The sequence below is a fragment of the Zootoca vivipara genome, chromosome 7 (assembly GCF_963506605.1).
Source record: "Zootoca vivipara chromosome 7, rZooViv1.1, whole genome shotgun sequence".
NCBI classification, from domain to species: domain Eukaryota; kingdom Metazoa; phylum Chordata; class Lepidosauria; order Squamata; family Lacertidae; genus Zootoca; species Zootoca vivipara.
The window spans coordinates 45,844,941-45,866,428 of record NC_083282.1 but is presented as its reverse complement, the minus strand read 5'-3'; the positions used below and the strand labels follow the sequence as shown (position 1 = coordinate 45,866,428).

Below are 21,488 nucleotides of genomic sequence, written 5' to 3'. Positions count from 1 at the left end.
GCAAAATGGAGCATGTTTGGGAGAGTAGGGAGACATACTTGGCACAATACTACAGTGCAAAGGAAAACTTCCCTTGTTAAAATGAGAAGTCAGGCTCGACAACCTTACTCAAGGGCTAACTGCTGGGCTAACTGCTGGTGCAGTGTTTAACCTCAGCGCTACAACCTCAGATGGCATGCAAGTGCATCACACCAAAAGCAGCAGCAGTAGCAGCACGTGCTCCCACCTCAAGGCTGTTTAACTGAAACGAAGAAGCAAGAGCCCCTGGAAAGAAAAGTCAGTCAAGAAGATTGGGGAAAATAAACCACTATGGTGCACTGCTATCCAGCAGGGCAAAGCCAACTAATGACAGTCCGATAAATGTACAAGGTAATTAAAGGAAGTGACAGATTATATTCTAGGGATGTTTGCTGCTATAGTGTGGTAAGAGGAGACACTATAAACACTCCTATAAAACACAGAGAGGAGATGAATGGTTCTAAGGGGTCCCTAGCAACAACATGAAACAGGTTTTGCATCAGGCTCCCCCTCCAGCACAATTTGTGGGCTTTTCCTACAGCATACATATATTGCTGAAATGAATTTACACTCAGGCACAGAAGCAAAATTTCAATGCTACATCCTATCAATGAAGCAATCAGATCCATAGTTCAAAAGGAGCTTGCTAATTAAAAGCTGGTAAGCTTTAAATAATTCATCTCCTTAACTCATATTGATTTGGTAGTTTAGTGGTTAGGATCTTGAAACAATATTAAACAGCTTCCTCCGGGCTCGGGTGGTGGGTAACTTTCTCACATAAGTCTCTCACCCTAGGAAATGTAAATGCACAACAGCAAGAAGCAGACAGGGGTGGACATGCCTAGGCAGGGGCAAAGGAAAGGAGAAATGCAACTAGTCGGATTAAAAGGTCAGACATTTGACGGGTTTTACATAAAGAGCAGGAAACAATGAACAGGTTGCATCAATATCCCTCAATCTGAGAGCTTTTCATATTTTCCTGGATTGGCACAGCACACAGGTCCCAAAAGAACAAACCCTATGGTAATTCTCCAGCACACAGGACAAGCAAGCACACAGGTATATGTATTAGCCCATACTGGCTAGGACTGTCACATTAGAGATTTTAGGACTTCTGGGAAAAACCTGTAGAGAAGTACAGTATATACTCTCATAGCTGTATGCTAGCAGGACTAACAAACAGCCAGCTCTCCAAAACTTGTTGGATCCAGAAGGTGGGATGATCATGGCTAAAACACCCACACTTGAATAGAAAAATGGATTCTAAAATCAGGGGCCAAGTGAGGGGTGGTTTGGCATGACCTCAGGAAGGACCCTACCATGATGATCTGGCAAAGCCCCAGTATGGGAGAAGGAAGACAAAGGCATTGCATTTCTGAGGCATCATGTTCACTGCTGCCACTCAAATGCAGCAGTAAGTGTCAAGTGGCTTAGAAACATATAATGGTAATGGATCTGGATGCTAGACTGACGGAAGATAAACGATATCAAAGTGGAGCATGCTTATTTTTCCACTAACAGCTCTTTCTGGATCCAACATCCTTTTGTATTCCAGAGGTAGTGGCAGCCCTAAACCTATGTGCTCAAGTTTTTGCCACACCAAAGACAGTGATAAGCTGGTTTCCACAGATTAGAGAGCCACACATCCTTGGGAACTGCAGCTGAGCCTGCCAATATACACTATTCCACAAACAGAGAAAAATACATCTGGACTGGAATGAGAGAAGGAAGTCATGTTACTGACCTATCCCACTGTGAGGCCTTCCTATGTGCTGTAGGTTCAGGCCTTTGTTCATGTCTAAGAGTCCATTCTTTGGCCAGCTCCCCATGGCAAAGCTGTATGCCTGCAAAAGAAAGAGGGAAAAGACATTTTAGATCAGGATCAGCAAACTTTTTAAGCGGGGGCCCGGTCCACTTCCCCTCAGACCTTGTGGGGGGCCAGACTAGATTTTTTTTGGGAGGGGGGACATGAATGAATTCCTATGCCCCACAAATAACCCAGAGATGCATTTTAAATAAAAGCACACATTCTACTCATGTAAAAACATGCTGATTCCCGGGCAGTTCGTGGGCTGGATTGAGAAGGCGATTGGGCCAGATCTGGCCCCTGGGCCTTAGTTTGCCTACCCATGTTTTAGATAATTGTATAACAAGAGGATGGGTGGCTCAGTATCACAAGGCCAGACCCTACTGAAGCATTGTAAAAATTTACATAGTACCTTTAAGCCCTCTCTTGCTGATATTTGGCTGATTTCTCAGACAAAACACACAATATGATCTGCCCAGTGCTTTTGCTTTGGGCTTTCCATCTCCACATAATTCTGCAAATACAAGTTCTCACTCTCTTGTCTCAAGCTTTCCTTCTCCTATCTCTTGCAACTTAAAACTGTTTTAGTGAAGATATTGTTGACTTGCTGTCTTAGTTTATTCCAGGTCCCACAACACAAAATGTCAAGTTCTCCACATTTTCTGCAAACAGAATGTTGAAAATTGAATTAAGCAAATTTTCATTGACCATTTTCACTAATAAATCAATCAGATTTGATTTGTTGCACCTACATAAACACCATTTACCATCAGTAACATTGCCAATAACTCATTCAGAACTGTGCCACCCACACTGATTAAAGTACTCCAGCCTTAGCAAACGCCAATAGGAAAGTGGAAAAATATAATGCCAAGCAACAGTCATAGAAAAAAACACCAAATGAATAAAGCAGGTGACGAGGTATGCAAAGAATAAATATGACATTCCCCTAAGCTGCACTAAGTATCCCTCTCAGAACCCTCTGGAATCTTTATCAGTCACTTGCATCTTTTCAGATTTTTCTCTGCACCATGAGGGCAACACACATTTTAAAATTAAATCTCAGAGTCTATCTGACATACCTCCTGTGTTACCTCATTCCTTCTGCTCCAGAGACAGATGAAAGCCTTTTTCTTATTAATTTACAACCATGTGAAATTTTACTAATCAAAATATAATCAGGTTAGGTTCTAAAGTCCATTATTCAATTGGGTGGGAGAGAGAATTTGCCTGCTGGTGGAAACCACCTAGAAGAAACCCCAATTATTTGTTTTCCAATAATGAGAACAAGCTTTTGACTCCCAAACCAACAATGACATTGTTAGTCCCAGATCCCAAAGGCACCCACAAAAGTTTCTGACTAAACAATGTAATTGATGTTCTACCAATACAAAGGGATTCTGTCCCGGAGCCTCTAAAGCCAGCCCTTCTCAACGTAATGCCCTCCATATGTTATGGACTGCAACTCCCACCAGCCCCAGCAAGCATGACCAATGGTCAGCGATTATGGGAGCTGCAGTCCAGTATATTTGAAGGGCACCAGGATGGGGAAACTTCCTGCTCTTTCTGATGCTCCTGTATGTTTGATCTCTAGCCATAATGTTTAGGGACTTGCAGCTCTGTCCCAACCTGATTACTTTTGTATTGCAGTCTACAAGAATTATCCAAAGATGCTATGTGGATTTCCGTTTCAACAGCTAAGTTGGGAGACCACTCCATACTATGCACTGTAACCACTTTGAAGAAGGGAGGGGGGGAAAACATAGGAAGAACAATAAACTCTGGAACTCGTCATCCGTCATTATTTTTCCCTGCTTTCTGCCTTGAGCTTAACATATTTAAGGAGACATTTGAATGCGTTAGTTAGGCAATAGTTATTTTTCTATTTGCTTGAATCCCTTAAACAAGTTTAAGGATTGCAGGTTTTTGTTATAAAGATATTATTCTTGGCTCAGCTATTCTAAGTTTAATTATGCCTAAAAATAAACAATGTTTAGTGCTATAATATGAATCTAAGCAGTTGGATGAGGAAACTGATCATGTTCTCAGCTAAATACAGTTAAAGAAAATAAGGCTTAAACTAAATGCTCCTGGCATTTTTCCAAGTACAGTGGAACCTCAGGTTGCGGACGTAATTCGTGACGGAGGCATGTCCACAACCCGCAGTGTTCATAATGTGCAGTGCCGTGTCTGCACACATGTGTGACGCGATTTAGCGCTTCTGTGCATGCGCAAGCAGCAAAACCCTGAAGTAACCCTTTCTGGTACTTCCAGGTTTTCTGCAGTACGCAACCTGAAAATGCGTAAACCGAAGCATCTGTAACCTAAGGTACCACTGTATCTATTAAGGCAAAGTTTCTAATTAATAGATGACAGGGATGGTGTTCTTTTGGAAAGAATGGTCCAGCATAACAACTTGTGAATACAGCTCCATTTAGTCTATTTTCACTCTCACCCAGCTTGTGCAAGAGCACGGGTACAGTTTAGTTTGGGTAACTGACTCTTGGCAGCCACTGTTCCTTCCTTCATTCCTGAACTGAGATTCCAAGAGTCCCTTCTTTGAGGCCCAGGAGATAACACTGATGTTTGCCATCTGCTCTTTCCAACTCACTCCGTCTCATCATGCAGCAATTGCCAACAGCACTTCTACCACATATTATACCACAAGGCAAGGCATTCCCTGTTCTCATCACTGAACTGTCCAGGTGCTATACTTGAATAGCTTGGGAACCATGTGCTGCTCCCAGGCTACATTTCAGCTAACCCTACAATAATTATAGAGAAATATTTGTTCATGAGCAGACGCTTGAATACCCAGGGTTTATCTGGAGCAAGGGGAACACTCTACTACAACAAACCTGATGGAAGAGGATCCTAAACTAGTTCACAGAGGGACAAGGCAGAAAAGAAATTAAGCATGCAATGTGGAAAAGTGCACTAGCAGCTGCACAAAGCCTCAGGGCTTAAAACACCACAATAATTATGATCTGACAGCAGCATAACTTCACCACCACAAGGTATTACAGAAGCTGTGTCATTGTGAGATATTAATGGTGCAAGGCTTAGCCATACTTAAGTGCTGGGCTGCCATGTGAGCCATTGTTCCCAGAGAAGATCATGTCAACCCACAGAATATATCACCACCAGGTTCACTTTATCTCAGCTACCCCAGAAATAGGCAGAACAGGGATCTTAACAGAGTTAGCAGCTATCCTTTTCCTTACCTGGCTAACCACAACTTGGAGAAGATAACAGCCACGGTAGTGTCTGAGGGCTGTTACACTGGAAGGGGGAATCAAGCCCAACTTTGCTCCTGTAATCACTATAGTATTCACTGGGTCAGCTTGTGGGGGAACCCATACCTACTATACTATTAAGTATTTGAAAATTACTCACAGTGGAATCTTCATCTAATACAAAAGGTCTCACACTTGTTTAAAATGCTCCTCTATCTGCTGGTGCCCAAATACTCACAATATCCACCTTTCTGGTATGCAGAAAACTACATTTTTCTTAGAGGGACACAGAGGGACCAATTTCATTTAATATTTGCTTTCAGATATCTTTCAGTATAGTATGTACTGTATTTCATTTTCTTCTATTAGCTTTTTTTAAGCCTTCAGAGAAGCTTTAGATCAAAATAAAAGCGAACAAACCATGCAACATCATTAAAATCAACCTCCTTACATTTGGTATCCTCAAATCTTCTGGTAACACTGATTTCCTTACAAAAGGGGTCCAAGGTTCTATCTGGGAACTTAAGATTTATTAGCCTAGGAATGTTGAGCACACAGAAGAACAAGCCTTAGCGTACAATTCTGCCCCCTGGAAAGCAGTGACAGAGCTTGATGTGTTCTATGGGGCAGACCACCATTCCATTATAAAGATGTCCGCAAATGTGACATGAAAGCTAGCAACATTTACCCCACCATGTGGCAATTCCTTGCAGATGATCACAGTGCTTGGAAGCAATCCATCAGGTTGCATATCCACAGCAGTGACTAGAGGAGGAATGACTGCTGGGATGAGCACAGAGAGAAGAAACGCCATGGTGGAAGCCTTCATCTGCCCCAGCTGCAGTAAAACATGTCTCTCCCTTATTGGTCTCTACAGCCACAGTAGGTCCTGTAATTCTCCAGTGGTTTGACTTAACCCCCAATGGCCCACTCTTGCAAGGCAGACAGATGACAGCAAAATAAACTCCACTGTACACATTTCACTGAAAACTCCAACTCCACATGCAGTGCAGAGTGGAGAACTCTACACATCCAGATGGAATGTGTAGAGTTCTGTACATCCCATATGAAAAACAGAGGAAAAACTGCAACGAAAATGATCAAGTACTTGAGCACATTCTCTATTAGTAAAGTCTTTGGAGATTTTTAGTTCAGAAGAAGGACAACTAAAGGGAGCCATGATAGGAGAAGACAAAACGAAGTACTATTTCACCTAAAACAAAACTAACTTAGGCAATTTACTGCCATGGTATGTAGCAATGGCCACTACCTTACATGCCTTTTTAAAAGGACTAGACCAGGGATGGCCAACTCCCAAGAGACTGCGATCTACTCACAGAGTTAAATATTGGCAGTGATCTACCCCCCTTTTTCGGGGTTCAGGTCAAAGTTGTTGGGTTTTTTTCAGGGAGGAGGAGCCTTTTTTTAGGGTGCAGGTCAAAGGTTTTGAGTGGGTTTTTTTAGGGAGGAGGAAAGCGCCGTTTTGATGGGCTGCAGGGTGAAAATGTTGAGCTTTTCTTTTAGGGGAGCCATAGTTGTTGAGCTTCTTTGGGGGGAGCCAGTGATCTACCAGTGATCTACTACAGGTGTCAGTGATCTACCGGTAGATTACGATCTACCTGTTGGACGTGCCTGGACTAGACAAATTCAGTGGGAGAATGGGTCTATCAAAAGCTATTCGTCATGGTAGCTAAGTGAAATCTCAATGTTTAGAGGCAGGATACCTTGGAAGGCATACAGTGTGGGAAGCCTCATGACTTCTAGAGGACTTCCCAGAGACCTCCGGAAGGTCACTATTAATATCATCTAGACTACTGACCAGTTAACACACACACACACACACACACCCAAATACAATAAAATAAAAATAAAAATGTCTCAGTACAATTATTAAATATGGCTAAAGTGACCCTTGCCCATTTATCATCCTCCAAGTGGCTCCCCTGAAGGCGAACCTCCATTTGGTGTAATCCCTTTGATGACTAGCCGCCAGTGGTGACCCCTTACAAATAAGCCCAGCAGTGAGTCAGAAACACAGAAGTCAGCCCTTACTGGGTGGGGCAGATCCTCACTAAGATGCTGGCTTTGATAGGCTCTTGGTCTGATCTAGCAGATCATTTCTAATTATCTTATTCCCATTTTAAGGGCATGCAAAGCTGACTGCTTTAGCACTCATGTATTCTACTCACAGAAGTTTTTGGAAAAGCATCCTTTATGAGGCAGTCACTGCAAGGGAAGCAAGCAGTGAACACCCCAAGGAAAGCATTGACAGTCCCAATAGCCACATAGATACAATGCTAGGAGACTCCTGCTGTACCACCTACAGCTCTCCTGACTAGCAAACTCTCTCTTTCAAAGCCAGTGTATTTAAGGCCCCTCCCCAACAATCAGTGCCACTGCTGAGATGTCCCTGGAGTTCCATCACAGGGTTTTGGGTAGTTAATTTATTGCCACGTATGTAGCCATTTATGCTGCTTTGTTACTCCAGCCTTAGCAAAACACAGGGGCTCCACAGGTAATTAATAGACAACACTGCTAATCCTATTGGGAGATGATTAGCAATTAAAACTCCTAATTAAGTCTATGCATAATTCACTGAAATTACATCCTTGTGTACACAATAGAGAGGTTTCCTTCGCCTTTGACAAATACGCACTGATATCTTTATTACTCATTCAAATCACTGTGGCTCAGGATCTGGTCTATTACCCACAAGGGAGACTGAACTTCTGGTTTTCTTCCTCTTCTGTTGAGCTGTACTTCATCCCTCCATCCCCTGCCATACAGCAAGAAACTTCTCTCTCTTTTTTTATTTAGATGGGGGGAGCTGTTCCACCATAATACCAGGAGGGAAAAGCAGCTCAGCTCTTTTTAAATAGGCACAGTGGTGCCCCCTCCTGGCTTTAACTTATATTTGGAAGGTGCCAGAAGTCGTGCAAGCAAGTTAGTGGAAGATACCGTACATTGGAAAAGGTAATCTACAACAAAGGTCCAGAAAGCTTAGCCAAGAAGGCGAAATGGTAGAACTCTCTCAACCTCATCCAAGAAGCAGCCAGCAAAATTAGGCTCCACTTGCTAAGTACTGTGCAAAAGTTATCAAGAATTTGAGACTCAGAAGCACACTTCACACATTACACTTTGCTTATATAGCTCTGCAAACTTCTGCACATGAAATATCACAAACAAAATGTATACACTATAAAGAATACAAGTGTCTATTTCACTGCATGTTTCCTTCATGCATGTTCTTCACAAATGATCATATAGATGTGTTATAATAATACTTCTTCCTACACAGAAGCAACATCTATAAAGGCAAATTGCCTCACTTTCTGTGTGGCATGGGTGCATCCATAGACTTTGCTGGACTAATTGCATCATATGAAGAAAGAAGTGGTATCAATATGATGCAATATGTTACTCATGGCAAATTGTGCTAATCTGAAATTGAAGCCTTATCTCTACATTGCATAGAATAATGCAGTAATGAAGAGGTAAAATGGACTATCCGACTTTAAGCTGTAGATAGGGGAGCATTCAAAAATGTGATTTGTGTAAAAGCACCACCTCCCTGCAAGCGGAAAAGTAGCAAATCAGGAAAGGTAGTTTTCCCTTTAGTTAAATGAAGAGGTGCTTTTGGGAGCATTCAAAAATTGAATCTCCTAATTGTGGCATGACATACTGCAAGTACCCTCTGCCACCTAAGGATTCTAACACCTTGTTCGGTTGTGTCCTACATACGTGTCTGCATATTCAAACTTTTGTGGCCTGAGAAACGAGTGCATTAATGACCCTGAACCTTAATGAACGAAAAATTGTCACCTAAATAAAATCCAGGCTGACACCAGAGGGTGTCAAAGCCTGTTGATAGCAGCTCACTGAGGCTCCAGGTCAAGATTTCCCCCAGGTCCCATAACATGAATTGCTGGGCGTTGGGCCTGGATCCTCATATAGATAAAGCATGTACAATACAGCCCCACTTCACATTCTCTAGGTCTATCAGCTTATATGGAAGAGCCAGTCTTCTAAGGCTTACATCTGAGGCCCAAAGTCAGGATCAGGACCACAACTGGGCTTTTCTTTGCATCACATTCTGCTTTGCTCATCAAGGTCGTTGAGAACGGCAGGAATACCTGAGCAAACTTGTTAAAGAGGCAGCGTGGAAGGTGGCCTGAGCACTGAAGGTCAAGTGTGCCCTTATGCATATTCACAGCTGCCTGCAGGATCGATTGGGTTTTAATTGTTTTTCCTGGGGTTTTGGAAGGAAGTGCCAGGGGCATTGATCAGCCCTTGACGAAGCCACTCACACTTGGGGCCTCACATAGGCTGTCACTTTGGTACAGGCAGACGGAAACGAAGGAGCTAAGAATGAGAGACAGAAAGCAAAACATGCCACTTGAGAAGGGGATGCTGCCACAGTATGCTCTGAGTAGAAAACAGGGAGGGGAGGCAGGAGCTGCGCGCGGAGATGTGTGACCAGTGAATTGTATTTGAAAATAAAGTTTTTAATTAAAATGGGCAATTCTGAGCCGCCTGCTGGCAGCGGCCAAGCAATCAGGAGACAGGAGCATGGCTGTTTAATATTTAAACACAACGTTTAATCTTTAAACAGGAAAATTCTTCTTCTGACTGTTAAAGCCTCTATTAAAGCAGGATGGAAAGGGCTTCACAGCGGCTGCCACTGGGGCTTCCCAGACCATCTAAGGGGCAAGACAGATGAAAGGGGGAGATGTAAAAAGAAAGCGCTCTCTCCGGGTACACATCCCGTAACAGGAAGTCCCATGTACTGTGAGTGGAGGAGAGACAGAGTCAAATAACCCCACTAACTATTCATCATCGAGGCTTCAGAAAAGGACAGGGGCAGGGAAGCACAGAAAGGAACAAGCACACCCCAGTACCTGTAGTTTGCTTAGTTTTACCCACAGCCATTAATAACAAAATTTCAGCTTTAGAGAAATACTGTAGCTCTCACGATTTTACTGCAAATTTCAAAATATACTAGATTTCTATATGTTTCCTGGAGCCCTATTTAAATTAATGCTACCAGCCCACAGTGGTATCAGGAAAGTCTTAAAAACATAAAAGGGAAAATAGTCTGGTCTGCCCCCCATTCTCAACTTGCACATGGGAGTGGAGAAGTGCAAGCACAACACAGGTCTCTCTTGATTCTATTTTTATTGTCATGTAAACACCTCCATTAATATTAGATTTTAACAGGACCTCTTCATTTTATGAACTCATTTATCCATTGTAGAATCCTACTAGGATGTAGCAGAGCCTCCAGGTTAGCTAAGGGGATATTTTCCTGGGTGGGTATAGTGCTCTCTCCAAAGGATACTTGTGACTATTGTACATTTGCATGCCACAGTTCTTTCATTCCTTCTTCCAAAGTGTGAGATTGTGCCCCCTGTCCAGAGATAGAGATGTTATTTAATATGTTCATGCACATGCCATCAGGAAAGTTCCTCTGCACAAATATTAGGCATTGTCCAATATTTTCTCAACAGCTCTGGGAGGCAGCATAACCCCACCAAATGCAAACCAAGCCTTGCTATTAGTGAAAGCCCCATCATAGGGGCAGACAGAATAAAACTGAGGCACAGGAAGGATTCAGCACTCAACAAAATGAGTATCTGGGTTGGCACTCAGCCCTTCTTCATAAGACAGCCCAGCTGCAAAGGCATTTCAAACTGAATCTTACGTCCAGTGTGCCTTTTGACTTGCCTAAGGAACAGGCATTTCATTTTCAACATTAAACCTTTATACGCACCCAAAACTGTGAGTGCAAGTTATCTGCATTCTCCCCAAATGTTGTATGATGTTGACAAGACTATTTACAAACGACATCCTTGCACATTTCAAGTATGCTTGCAATTTTCTTTACAAGTGACCCATTAAGGATATAGTCTACTGTTCAAGCTATTTGCAATATTTGAACAATATGGACCCAATCCAGCAGTGCTGTTATCTGGGAGTGAGAGCTCAGATCTAACTTTCTGTGGTAAACTGGTAAAAAAATGGGTGCAAGGCAGATTAGGTGTCTCGACTCATGGAAATCATAACCTTTTCACCACTCTTCCAAAAACAGCTTAACATGTGGTGTGGTAATTCTAATCCATGTGACAGCAAGGGAAAAAACCAGGAGCAAGACTGATTTATCCAAAATAAAAGAGCTCAAGATGCAAAAAAAACATCAAATTCTCATCACCATTTAGTTGTCTAGCCCTCCCCACAACTTTGCATCCTAGTACTATAGCTCCCTATCATCTCCATCAGGGGGTCGATCCACATTTTCTCTCCTTTTGCCTTCTAGAATGCAGTGCATTGTTGAATTTATTCAGCGCTCAGTTCAATGAAAGGTACCCCAAAGCAGCATGTCCTCTTTCCTATTGCAAAGTAGGGCAATCACTCTCCCAACAATCATCGCACACAATACTTAGAGCACAGCATGACACAATCAAAGAGTTGGCTAATTAAAAGTGCATGTAAAGCAAACAGCTGCAGGAAATTAATAGCCCATATATGAAACAGAGAAAGACAACTTCCACTTTCTTAGGAAATTGCTGGCCAATATGTTTTGGAAGAAAATTCCTTCAAATCAGTCATAAACAAAATGTATCTATGCAGTCTTCTTCTAAAGAAGCTTAGAACTTCCAGTTGAGAAGAGGCCACATGGTAAGCAACAGGACCCACAAAGAGAAGCAAACTAGTTCCAAGGACACTTCAGGTGCAGTAGCAGACTGCATAGTGGGGCAATGGCACTCACCTGACCACCCAACAACTGGGTTGCTGCTGCGTACTAGGAAGGAGGAGAGGAGAGGCAAGGTAGTTAGAAGGTCAGCGTGGTGCAAACACGAGCAGGAGTGCTGTGTTGGCTCCTTGGTGCATTTGTATCACACCAACCTCCAAGGTATCCTCCCAATAAGCTGCAGCAACTCAGCTGTTGGGAGGTTAGGTAAGCACCATGACCTATCATGCCATCTGCTACTGTTTAGGTGGTAAATTTTTCTTGGGAACTGCAGACACATATAAGGGACTTTGAACATAGTCCCCAAGACCGCTCTGAACTGGAAACTGTATGCAAGTGTGATAATTGAGAAGAACAGCTGAAAATAGTACAATGGGGGGGGGGGGAAACATGGAAGTAGTTCACTTTGCTGTGGACTTAAATCTGAAAATGTATGGCTAGCACTATGTTAGAGATACATTAGGTCACACTTCAATGGATGAGGATGGGCCAGGCTGGCCATCAGGCACTTGTTCAAACCTACAACCATATGACTTAGTTTTATTAAGTTTTATGGGAGCTTCATTACAAAGACAAAGGATATGACATGAGCATTTAGATCAAGCAAATGATTGTGGAAAGGTCTGTAGATTTTCCTTATAATGAATCATCTTTGCTTAATGCCTCAAAAGCAACCATTTAAGTACTGTAGTATCATCAACACAATGGCACAGGTCTTTTATTTGACACGTGTGTGTATATTTATTTATTTATTTATTTATTTATTTATTTAAGATTTCCTACCTGCCTTTCAACATAAGGTCTTAGGAAAGTTTACAACAACATAATACAGTAAACATTTATAAAAACAGATCAAACTATTACAAATATAAAACAAGTATAACATTCTGAATGGAAGAGAACAGCACACATAAGAAATCAAGCAGCTACCGTAGAACACTTCATAGATATGTGTACATTTTCACTAAAACTGTTATTACTTCATTTAATGCCCCTTATTCTAAATTTCTCACATCTTTCAAAGAGACTGATCCCAAGTTAGGACACTTAAGGTTCTGCTCTTGTGAGAAACATTTCCTACTGCACAAACTGAAAAATCTGGTTGCAAACAAAGAAGTGTCTTAAAAAGAATCAGCAACTCAGAGGTTTGGTGTATGGGGCTCATCAATCCATGCTCCAATAAATAATGTACTAAAAAGGCACTAAGTATGTCCAAGTAACAATTCCAATCATCAAGATTCCTATGTTCAGGTAATTCTGGGGCTGTATAATAGAAGCCTTGCAACAAAGCCAGCCAAAAAGAAAATTCTACAATGACCTCTCTGCTCACTCTCTGGGATGCTAGCAAACTTTGTACATAAACAGGATTTCTCACATCTCAGTCAGAAAGGCATGTACAGCTCTACATACACCAAGTATGTTCCTTTTTAAACACTTTAAACAGAGGTGCTGCTACATTCACAACTATTCGAGTATTTTTAAATCACTTACAAAAGCAGGATTAAACTATCAGAAATTCCATTTAATAGGACAAATAAAGAAATAACAATAAACATCAGACCCAGGAAGGCAGGTTTGATTTTTAAAAAAGGATCAGAAAAAAGGAAGAGAGGGATAAAAAAAAAGGATAATGTGTGTTTACTCAAGCAAAGAAAAAAATATTTAAGTGATGTAGGAGAGAAGATTGCAGTAACTAGTGAAGAATAACATCGTCTGCTTTGCTGTCAAATCACACAAAAATTTCAGTAATAGATTCTCATTCTGACACTCAATTCAATTCGAAGGTGATCCTGCTTTATCCCAACACATCAAATATTAAACACTCGTATTAGCCAGGGTGCTGTCGCCTTCCTCGGCTTAGAGACACGGCATAGGAGGGGGAGGGAAAAAAGGGGGGGACCCTTCTTCCCTTCACTCACTATAATATTCTCAATGTTATCTAAACATGCCTTCATACACTAGGCTCCTTATCAATTCTATTTGGCGAAGGGAGGGGTACTTAAAATGGTATTAGTTGTGGGGAGCTGTATTATTCTGATTTCCAAAAGCTTTTCAATTTTGTGTGGAAAAAGCTTAAGAGGAAGCTGGGAAGGGAGGGGAAAAGGGGGGTGGGGAAGAGAGCTGGAGCAGGAGAGCGAGAGAAAGTCTAAGAAAGGGAAAAAGCAGCCAGCAGCTCTCGTTTGACGGATGCCTTTCAACAAGGGCAGTCTAGCTTGTCAAAGCCCAGGCTGGAGATGAATTGGCATATCTATTCAGCCTGCCTCTGGATGTCATGCAATACAGTTTCATATTCCAAGATAAGGCATGATAAGCAATTGCTGCCCTGACACCAGCTCCATCCACCCCTTGCCTTCCTGAGCACATGAGTGTGCACCACATCCCTCCGCTCAGCTGCTAATAAGCGGCACTCTGCTATTTTCAAATGCCTAGGTAAAAAAGTACCTGGAAACATCCCAGAAGCTCCCCAAACACACAGAGAAACCCACAGCAAAACACTATTAAAACAGTTAATGTTTAATTACTTTCCTTCCAATGTGCACTTCATGCTAAGCAGGTGTGGGGCACGCATGCAAAGCACTCAGCGTGGTACAGACACAGAACAGCAGGAATACCTTTGGGGGGAAATGCCTGCTGATTCAAGGGACAGGATTTGAGCAGAATTAGACCTGCCAGATTCAGAGCATGACCCAGCAGAAGTGGAAGGTTCTGGGGAACAGACAGAGGAGGAGGAGATGGGCAGAAACAAGAACACGGGCCAGCTAGAATCCCTAAAGCAGCTACTGTAAAGAGACAAAACAATGGCTGGGTCTTCCTCAGGTGGACAGATACCAGCTGTCAACAGATATCAGAGCCTTTTCTTCTATGCCAAAACCAGACAAGATGGTGGGAGTTCCATGACTGTACCCTCCCATACTTTGTTTTGTAAACCTAAAAAGCATCCATGGTGAGGGGATTGGGGCCACAGCCCTTGAAGGAATGTTAAACTTCCCTCACACCATTCTAAATCCCCCTGAAGCTGCCATTTGCACAAGTGGGAACACATAGGTGCCCATACCTATTCCCCCACAGGGCACACATATCATTTGGCATAATTTATATATGGAAAGCAGCATGGGGGAGAAGGGGTTAATCCGCCCTCCCACCTGTACTGTGGTAATTAATTGAATTAATTCTGTTGCCAGAAAAACTCTGATGAAAGAGAGAGGCTGTGTCTCCCATCAGGGGATGGCTGTTTCCACCTGCCATGCCCTGCCATGCTGAAATTACCCATTCTTAACGGTAAACATTATGTTCTCTTAATTTTCTTTTGATGTGTTTTAAATTACTTGATAATTGATTTGTTAGTGTTAGGATGTAGTGCTATGTTTTTAAATATGTATTATGGTTATTGTACTACTGTATTTAGACTGTCTATTTTCGGTGAACCACTTTCAGCAGAAACGTTATCTGCGAAAACATGGTATATAAATAAACTGACGGTGATTATTGGGGGAGGGGGGTGGAATCACTTGGTTGCTCTGATGTGGGGAGGGGGGAGGCCTCAACATGAGCAGGTGAATTCCCAAAGATTCATGAATGGAACCATACTAAAGAGCATGGGGCTGCACAATGGCAATCCACCATTTAGAATTTAGAGATTTTTTTGAAATATTAAGCAGTATATTAATGCTTTAAAATAAATTAATAAATATAAACATGCCTCTCTCCTTCTAGGCTCAAAGACCCAAGAGAAAGAGAAAGCTAGCTTCCACAGCACAAGTCTATGTAACCTAGGGCTGTGGTCTGCAGTTGTATGTGGGACTGTCATTGTTCCTCTTCCAATCATATAACCTGCAGTTTTACAGCTGGAAGGCAGAGATCTCAGAGTGTTACCTCCACAGCATAACCCTGCTTAAGAAAGAGGGACACTGGGGTGAGGTGGGACAAAAGGTACAGAAAGAGATGGAGAACCACCCCATGCATCCTGAATTTACATATCTTGCTGCATTGCTGGATCCAGCATCCTCTGTCACTGGGCATACCTGTCCCAGAGTATTGGGGTCAGAAAAAGTGTCTCTAAAACATATTGATCCAACCTGTTAGACTAATACAGTCAGGGGTGTACAAAGTGGGGGACGGAGGGGGCAGGCCGCCCCGGGTGCCACTCTGGGGAGGGGTGGCAAGATGGCCTCTGCATCCCCCCCAGCTGTAGAACGGCCGAGGGCACGCACAGTCAGTATGGGTGCTGCTCATGCGCTATCCATATGGGCTGCTGTGCATGCACACTCTGTATGGGATGCCGCACATGTGCACTCCATACAGACATCGTGCATATGCCACCGGGTAGTTCACCCGTCCCTTGGCATCCCGCCCCGGGTGCCAGAGAGGGTTCTTCTGCCACTGAATACAGCCACACCAGAAAGAAATGGAATCATCGGCAGCATCTATTTGATATGAAAGGCTGGGAAAAGGTACTACCGGTATATAGAAAATGACAACTCACCACAGGTTGACTTGGTCACCCCTCAATATCCCCCTGTAGCATTCCTAGTATCAAGTACTTAAAAATTACGAGTCATTCCTTCAACCCACTAACCATGCATAAAGAGGCTAATGGATTAATTAAGATTCTAAAATGCTTAAAAAGTCTTTATCTCTCTCCTGAGTTCTGGAGGCATGTTTAAAAACTTTTCTTCATATGGGGAGGTAGGGGATTGACTCCAGGGCTAAGACTTACCCTTTTTTGGAAAAGAACAACAACAATATGTTGTTTGGGATTTAACCAAATTAATGTTCAGCATTGTCTTTTATCTGTTTTAAAAATAAAAATAAAAAGTGCCTACCTGGAAAATGCCAATTTTAATGTATATGTCATTAATTCAATTACCATATGTGCTATTAAAGTAAACAATTGCAGTATCTCAGAACAACATATACTTTTAACAGCCTACAATTAAAGTGCTACATTAAAATATTAAGAACCCTGTCAGCCTGAGGGTGTAAATAGGCTCCACGGAATATTCTAAAAGTGCTTTAGCCTAAGTTACAAATTCTATTCAGAAGATGGGCTGCTTAAAAAGGGACACCCTGTCAAGTAATTTAGGCACTACCATGACGATACATCGGATCAAAACACACTCCAGAGAGAATTCTCTCTAGGTCTATGGGTTCTCAACAGTTCATTGGATTTGAATCATTCCTTATTAAGAGTTAGCCGACAATCTGGACTAATGCACTGAGTCTAAGAACTGGTTCAGGGCACTACAAAATATGTGAGTCTGGTTAGCGATCTAGAACACTGGTTACCTTGCAATTTAATTGCTATTTGCAGAATCTAGCTTTCTACAACAAAATATTGTGCTTTTGTCAGAACACCTGCTTTCTTCGTCGTCATCATAATCATTGTAAACACAAATTTAAAATCATTTATAACTGCAGAGAAACATGTTAAAACACATTACCACTTTTTGTTAAGAGTTCTTAAAGCACAACAGAATCTGGGCACACTAGCCTGTCCCTCCCTATTAATCCATGTGGCTACATGCATTTTCTTTTCTTTTCTTTTATACCATCCCCTCCCCTGCACAAGATCTCTAGTTGCAAAAAATATATATCAAATTATGGGGGGGAAATTGTAATCTGAAAAAGAAAAATTGGTATCAGCTTTCTCAGCCTGGGTGGGATACCTTCTGGCCAATGTGCTTCTGTGGGTATATGTTTGGAGACGTACATGTCAAATTCTCTCTTCACATCATCATCTTCTTTAACCCAGCACTGAATAGATGGCAAGTGTGCAAAAAACTGGAACTTTAGGGAGAAAGGTTCAGTATAGCCCAAATCCTTATGTGCTAGGTTACTACATGCAGGGAGGTTTTTACATGGGAAAGCATTAAAAATTGTTCCCCTATCTGCAGCCTGGTACAATTCCAGACTCTACTACCTCATTCTGTGTAAAGTGTAGAATTGTTTTAAACTGAGCATATACTCAGGACTGAATGCCACTGAAATACCACCAGTGGTGCAGGGCCAACAATTCACCACCAAAGTTTTCACTATGATTTAGCAAGGCATATGAATATCAGTAGACGTATCGCCTAAAACAGCATCTCATTCTGGCTGCAATTCACCTTGTTTCAAAAGAAGAATCCAATGCTTGTCTTGCTAAAATTGCAATATTATGTGCTAGCCTTTGATTTTGGTACTTCAGCATCCATGCCTCAGCCACTGTTGTGCACCCAAGGGATGGTCAGAAGGCACATAAGGCCACCAACATGGTGAAGCTAAGCAAACCTTGTCTACATAGCTGACTATTTGGAAACCACATTCGTTTTCTTGAGTTCCTTGATGAAAACTAGGCAGGCTATAGTTGTGAGGAAAAAATAAAATACCCTGGCATGATATAGCCCTAAGTACAGCAAGTTGTACCTCATTTACATATGCACACATATTTAATATTCAATATGTTTGTGTTATAAAGTTTTATAGTTAGTAGAAAAATCCAGGAACCTGGAATCTGTAGTATGTCCAGGGTTATAAACTAAATGTGATTCCTAACATTGAGCACGAATTATAATTAACAGAGAGGTGAGGGGGCACAATGGTGCATGCGCAAGCACGCACACACACACACACATCTCATAATATAGACTAAGAAAGATTATTTGATACTAGTGGGTGCTGCTTGATATAAAAAACGCTTGAAAGAAACAAAGGACAGAGACCTGATAAACCAGGGGTGTCAAACTCAAATTCATCGGGGGCCGCATCAGTAGTTTGGTCACCCTCAAAGGGCCGGTTGTATCTGTAGGACTATGTGTCCACTCTTTATTATCATAAATTATTGTCACTGCATTCAATTATTACTGTTTTTTGTAATAATGTAATAACTAGCTCTGAAGCAGAAACATAGTCAGAATAATGGCAAGTAGATATTCAAATGTACAATTATTGTACAATTTATTGAAAAATGATTTTTGGTAACTGCACTGGGTGGTGGAGGCTCGCTAGGGTTTCATGCAGGACCTTTGCAGAGCTACTAGTACCTGGAGATGCTGGGGTCCTTCTGCATGCAGGACAGATGTTCTGCCAGTGAGCCACCACCCTTCACCAAAGGGACTGGCTGAGGTTGACTCACTGGAACTGCTCTCCTGGTTCCAGGGCTTAAGGGCCAGAAGTACTGGTATAAAGCAGCATCCTATGTTTCTGAGGAGAGGGAGAGGGAGGGGAGGGGAGGGGAGGGAGGGGGGAAGGAAGGAAAGAGGGGAGAGAAAGAAGAGTAGGAAATAAGGAAGGGAATAAAGAAGGAAAGAAAAAGAAAGAGGGAGAGAAGACGGAAAGGGAGAAAGAAGGAAGGAAGTAGAGGGAAAGAAAGAATAAGAATGAGGGAGAGGAAGAAAGATGGGAAGGACGGAAGGAAGGAAGGAAGGAAGGAAGGAAGGAAGGAAGGAAGGAAGGAAGGAAGGAAGGAAGGAAGGAAGGAAGGAAGGAAGAAAAGAGGGAGCAGGAGGGAGAGAGGAAGGAAAGAGGTGAGAGAAAGAAGAGTAGGAAAGAAGGAATAAAGAAGGAAAGAAAAAGAAAGAGGGAGAGAAGACAGAGATAAAGAAGGAAGGAAGGAGAGGGAAAGAAAGAATAAGAACGAGAGAGAGGAAGAAAGAAAGGGAAGGGGGGGGTCGCTGCCTTGATTCAGCGCCAGAAAAGAGCGTGAAGGGACCCAGGGGCAAAAAGCATTTCCCGTGCAGCGTGAGGCAGCGGGTGTCCGTTTTAGGAGAAGTGCGTAAAGCCTCAGAGTTGCACATTCGTGAGGCTGAGCCGCTGCTGAGCTCACGTTCATGAGGTTGAGCCGCGGCAGGAGGAGGAGGAGGTGAGGCAAGAGGAGACGGAGGTGGCGGCTTGCCTTTCAACCCCCCCCCCGCCCCCAGCTGTTTGTCGGCGCTTTGTTGGCACGGCGCTTCAGCAGCAAGGTCCCGCCGCTGGGTCCCACTGGCTGGGGCGCTCGGCGGGCCACATGACGAGGTCTGGCGGGCCGAATTTGGCCCCCGGGCCTTGTGTTTGACACCCGTGTGATAAACCAATCCCATGCTGTCAACAGTCACTAAACAAGAATACTTCCATGCCATTTGCTTTCATTCCACTGTTTCTGCAGTCATAGTCTGTAAAATAGAATAAACTCAAGTCCATGAAAGCTTACACCACAATCCATTAGTCCTAAAGGTGTCACAAGCCTCTTAAGCCTCTTTTGCATGTAATTAGTCAAACTATGGCTTAAATGTCGCCACACTACTTTGGGTTAACACTATGTCCAAGACTGGGTTCATGGTATGCCTTGCTCCAAACAATGAGCTTTTAACCAAGGTTTGTTCCTGGCTTACGGTATGCAGTTCATTTGGAATGAGACAAACCACAACCTGGGCTTCAGGCACAATGCTAAGCCAAACCATCGCTTAGCTCTTAGGAGCAGGAGAGGAGTGAGGCAGGTACAATTTTCTCACTGTGGAGCAACAGCACTGTAATTCCCTTACGTTTTCCAGGCCTGCCTCTGGTTTTGTTTCTTGAGAAGGAAACTGGTCAGCCGGAGAATAATCTCTTTCATTACATGCATGAAGTCAAGTCTGGTCCCCAAAATCTGTTACTCTTTAAAGGTGCCACAAGATTCTTTGTCCCCCTTCACAATTTAAACATGATACTTCCCTTCCCTCAGCATGCACACACCTTTTCACTTAATCTGTGTTAAGACAGGGGTCACCATTTAAAACACTGAGCTCTCAAGCCAAGTTCTATTTTATATCACACATGCAGAGGCGAATACGTACACACACACTTTCTAATTTCCATGCAAGAGGGAAGCAGGTGCCCACATTCCCGTAAGCACTCCCATCTCTCATCCCCCCCTGCCTCCGCCACCCTCCTTGGATCCTGCCCCATTAGTTTAGTGCCCAGCCATCTGCGACGTCTCCTGTAATGCTCTCCCCCCTGTGTATCAGGGAGCTTTTCCATTAGCGCCTTTAATATTCTGACACCTTAGCACAGGCTGCTATTACATTCAAACACGGATCGCCCTGTGAAATTACATTGCCAGGCTTGCTAAAATGGAATTGGGTATAATCAGGCTGCTCCATGCGCTGTCAGTCCCATCACAAATACAACGCAAAGCAGGCTTATGGATGGGCTTAGCAGCTGCTACAAGTGTATTTTTTTAATAGATGAAGTATCCCTTATTTAAAAGCATTTCCTTAAGAAGAAGGGGGAACGCACACATACACACGGTGGAAAGACAAATCAAAAGCTGCGTCACTGTGTTACCAATACCTCAGGTCTCTTAAAAAACTGTTATTTACTACGGGGCTATCTGTTTATCTATAACTATATCACATACACAGCGAGGAGGAGGGAGAGATAAAGGTAGTTAAACAGACAGCCAGTGAGATATGTGCCACCAGGAATTAATAGCTAAATAAAAAGCCCCATTATTTACTCCAAGGAGGAGGGAGTCTGGGGGATCTCACAGGTGTCTTGCTCAGATGCTAAAATACAATGTGGTGTTTCTTTACAAGAATCTGGTTCGTAAAGACCAGTGCATAATGCCTGCTAATAGTACTACTGCACCTTTGCATGTGTCATCAGGGCACACATAAGTATATTTACCAAAAGCATCCCAGAATTGTTTATTCATGAAAAAGCATTCCATGTGGTTCAGGCAGAA

At 42.7% G+C, this 21,488-nt stretch overlaps 1 protein-coding gene across 1 annotated transcript in view; it reads right to left on the bottom strand.

The window, feature by feature from the left end:
* The window catches only part of ERI3 (ERI1 exoribonuclease family member 3), a 210,253-nt gene that overhangs the window by 68,542 nt on the left and 120,223 nt on the right, over positions 1-21,488 (bottom strand). Inside the window, exon 9 of the mRNA XM_035121856.2 lies at positions 1,763-1,862. Within this exon, the coding sequence (XP_034977747.2) occupies positions 1,763-1,862 (100 nt within the window). The remainder of the gene's footprint in view (positions 1-1,762; positions 1,863-21,488) is intronic.